Source organism: Phytophthora sojae, assembly GCF_000149755.1.
Source record: "Phytophthora sojae unplaced genomic scaffold PHYSOscaffold_28, whole genome shotgun sequence".
NCBI classification, from domain to species: domain Eukaryota; phylum Oomycota; class Peronosporomycetes; order Peronosporales; family Peronosporaceae; genus Phytophthora; species Phytophthora sojae.
Genome location: NW_009258142.1, coordinates 109,775 through 113,647, shown reverse-complemented (window position 1 = coordinate 113,647; position 3,873 = coordinate 109,775). Strand labels below are relative to the sequence as shown.

Sequence of the window (3,873 nt, the reverse complement as noted above, 5' to 3'; positions counted from 1 at the left end):
ACCAGACACTGAAGGTCCAGGAGAGCGGCGGTCGCAGCGGTCAAGCGCAAGCGCAATGAATGAACCATGAAGTTGACGGACGGAAGGCGCCTAGACGCTCGCCTGTTGCTGAGGCTCGTGTCCAGGCGGGGGCAGTTGTGGTATCGGAAAATGGAGACTACCGGAGCGATTGCCCGTCGCCCAAGAATCAAGGTACAATAATCAAGGAGCAGTCAAGCGCGAGATGGAAGTGGCTGCTTTGGTTAAGCTGGCGACATTATCCTCGTTGAAGTGACAGGTAGTGGCCGGAGCCTCGTCGGGTCCTAATACAACCCCGAACGAGGCTTCATGGTACCCACTTTTAGGTACAGATGCATTTAGTTACGTACTTCGGCCGCACTTATTAGTGTAGCCGCGGTCATCACTTGATGTGTCCGGAATCGCCTTATTGCGATCGTTCACACTAGATATTTGTATAGGGACATAGGACTCGTCATAGGATGGCCAGAACGAGGCCCCCAGGGCCTCAGAAAACTCAGTAATAAAAAGACAGTCTTCCCCCAAAGCCAGCAAGGGTCAAGTCCGACTTCGGTAAGTGTAGCTAGCTTATTGTAGTGCCTGGACACGCTCGGCTGCGTGTGGATGCCTGTCGGGGAGCTTATCGTGCATTGACCGAGAGTTTCCTTGGCAGCGCCAAGAGTTGGTGTGGCCGGAGAGGCAGGAACGGTATTAGGGTATCGTTCAGTATATATGTGTGGGATTAGAGTGTCCCTGAGTGTATTAGTCTACCTACCGATGTTTTACCTTGGTCCCCTGTATAAGGCCTAACACGCCGGTACCCTTCCTTTCTGAATGACTGCAGGGGGGTTGCGCGAAAGCGCTACATAGTATCCTAGCCTTAGCTCGTGGCTAGTGGTACAGGTTTTTGGGTTGACCGAAGATAACCTAAGGTGCACAGAGGCGCTTGCAACCGACCCGATGTAAGGGATCGTTCCTGGTCTTCAGGTTTTGATTCAATAAGCGCTTACTTTTGCGGGTTAGCGTGTTGTTGGTGTCTCTAATACCTTTTGGTAGAGGAGGATTTTAGTGGAATTACCAGACCACAGTAGCGCCTCGATTTGCACCTCATAGCTTTGGCGATATCGTGACAGTGATTGGATCACATGTGCTATCTTTCGGCAACGTACCGGTACCCTACACGAGTTTACTGGTGGCAAAGCACCCTCGAGAGATTTCAAGTTCTACCCGCCCAGCATGTCATGCACCGATCCTCCTCCCCATCCATGCCGCCAACTACAACGCCTTGAGCACCCGCTCGCGACGAGCCGGACCGACAACAGAAGCTCAACACGAGCGGTGCTCTAGCGTCTACTACGGCCTGCCAGCGGTGGCTAGCGAGGCGATGGCCCACTGCTTCGCCGCATGCAAGCTCCTGAGCAGAGACATGGACTCCTGCTACTCCGTGTCGGTGCTCCAGCGCAGCGTTGCTGTATCGTCCGCTACGACGGCCACGGCGTTGCATACTGTGACAACGGGGAGGGACAACAAGAACGCCAAGCCCAAGACGGATGTCGGCGTGCCCACGCCCACGCCCACGCTCCGCTCCAGACCAGACCTCCAACTCGATGGTGTCAAGGCTGCCCCACGCTACGAGCTCGTGGAAATGGACACATGATCAGCGGCGTGGTGCAGTTTGTTACGTCTAACAGCGGTGCCGAGAAGACCTTCCAGCTGTTCGCCATGCACCAGGATAAGGATACCTGCATCGGAGGTGGCGAAGTGGGCGAGCCCGGCGAAGCGCAGCAGACTGAGGAAAGGATCAGGGGTGCAGGAGTCGGTGGATCAAGCGCATCAAACCGAGATGAAAGCTGCACCGGAGCCTGGCTGCCGAGGACCCTTGTGCGACTAAGGTTTCCTCAATGGCCGAAGCTCTGGCGCACGCACTAGAGTCTACTGAAGCGAAGGTGCCTAAAGACGTCGAAGCTGCCGACGAGGCCCTAAAGAAGGAGGCAGAGGTGTCGGGGGTGGCGACGGAGCAGCCGACACTGTCAAGACTCACTGTACTATGGTACAGTTAGGCTACATCGACTACATCACGTGGAGCCCAGTGTGCTACCATGAAGGAGCTAGGCAACCTCGGATTCATGGCACCCTGAAGACCTTGCAAGGGCACATTGGGGGCGCACCATGGGTCATCACTTGAGGCAGCGACTAACAACGTAGTCTTTCTCGAGTATTTCAGTCTTACATGCATCCTGACAGGAAGGGAAACAACTAAGTAATACTAGACACAGAACAATTCATGTATTGATACTCATTAACTCTCTTACTCCGAAGTATCTTACATATGAAAGTCAATGCCGCCTTGGTCAAAGCATTATACTCGGTTGTTGGCGTACTAATACTACAGCACGACCTGAGTCTAGCGTAGTCGTTGCCCACGACGCCTTGGCCCAGACGTTGTAGTTTCTGCGCTGGTTTCGAGGAATACGTAGTCTCCATAAACGAATGGAATGCAGTAACTCACCACATACATATAAGGATGAGCAACATCTGAGGTCTTACTCTGGCGAGCAGCTATAATATATAGATACAGGTGGTAGCTTACTAAAAACCTCTAGAAACGACTATGGGGGTGATAGTGAGACAGTGATGGGCTTCTATGTAGTATTTGTCCTTGCAGAATGTCTCCTCGTCCAAATAGTCGGCCCACATGAATATCTTTCACATTGCCAGCACTCAGTAGGGCAAAAAGATGAACTGATAACATATCCAAGAACACAAGTTGAGCCATGATCCACTGTTGAGGTTGTTTGGTCCAGGTCTTGCGATTCGGTCATATAATCAGCATGTTCAAATCCTGGATCTGATCTGCATAAGAAAGAAAATAAAGGCAACCGAACCCCGCTTTGTGGAATGCATCTTTTGGTGGCAATATTGACGACTGGTGAGGATGAAGGTGGCACAAACTCCGCTTCGCGGACTTCAACCATGCTGCGAAAGGCTTACTTACAAGCTACACTTCGACGTGTTTGAGCTTTTGCATGACGCGTTCCCAACCATCATCGGTCCGCATTAGGAGTATGAGACTTTTAAATCTACTACCATCTCAACTAACTAATTTTAGGCTACACATAGGTACTTGTTATGCTTATCAAAACCTTGATATAAGCAGAGAGTTGTGATCTAGTCGCGCATTTCACAAACGTGGCATGAGCTTCGAAAAGCGTTGACCTTGAGTCATAGATTGCTTCTTAGTATACTATGCATTCCCTACGGTAAAACGTTACCAAAGTTTCATGCATATTTTATTTTCGCTACTATCGACCATTCGATCGAAAGATGAAGATGAACCTCACTTTTGATTTTTCAGACAACAGCTGAACAGCCTTTAAGCGACAGCGATCAAGTACATCTAGCCACTTCACGTTTTCAATTGAGAAACGCCCTCCCGATTTAAGCGCCAGCGATCTAGTTTTGTCTCTCGCTAATCGTTACATACTTCACTAATTTCGGTGCATTAAACATTAAACATTCTCCAGAATCAAGCTTTCTCGAAATAAAGGCTCCGACAGCTTTCTGTATGTTGTTATGCCGTTCGTCGTCCAAAGTTAGGTACCGCGTTAGAAGTTGGATAGTACTTGTGCAGGCGCATACCAAACTGGATTTGTATTCTCACTAATGAAGGCCTCGATATGATCGTACAGATAAAACCGAAGTTCTCTTGAACGCCAACGTGTAGCACCCCATCTGTTCGATTGCGTCCACTGAAATGAATGTTTGACCGTGGGTTATTTTATAGTATTTTATTAAACCCATCAGCTTCGAGTAACATTTTGTGGGTGATGGGTTGTAATACTACCCGTGCCGCCGCCACAACCAACATCACCAGCT

The 3,873-nt window shown here is 50.0% G+C and overlaps 1 protein-coding gene across 1 annotated transcript; it reads left to right on the top strand.

Moving 5' to 3' along the window:
* Nucleotides 1–1,381: 1,381 nt before the first annotated feature.
* On the top strand, nt 1,382–2,057 carry PHYSODRAFT_343153 (hypothetical protein; the record flags this gene model as incomplete). The annotated part of the gene is made up of 3 exons (XM_009541687.1): nt 1,382–1,636; nt 1,672–1,812; nt 1,890–2,057. The coding sequence occupies 3 exons, from the start codon at nt 1,382–1,384 to the stop codon at nt 2,055–2,057; spliced, it is 564 nt and encodes a 187-aa protein (XP_009539982.1).
* Nucleotides 2,058–3,873: the final 1,816 nt, after the last annotated feature.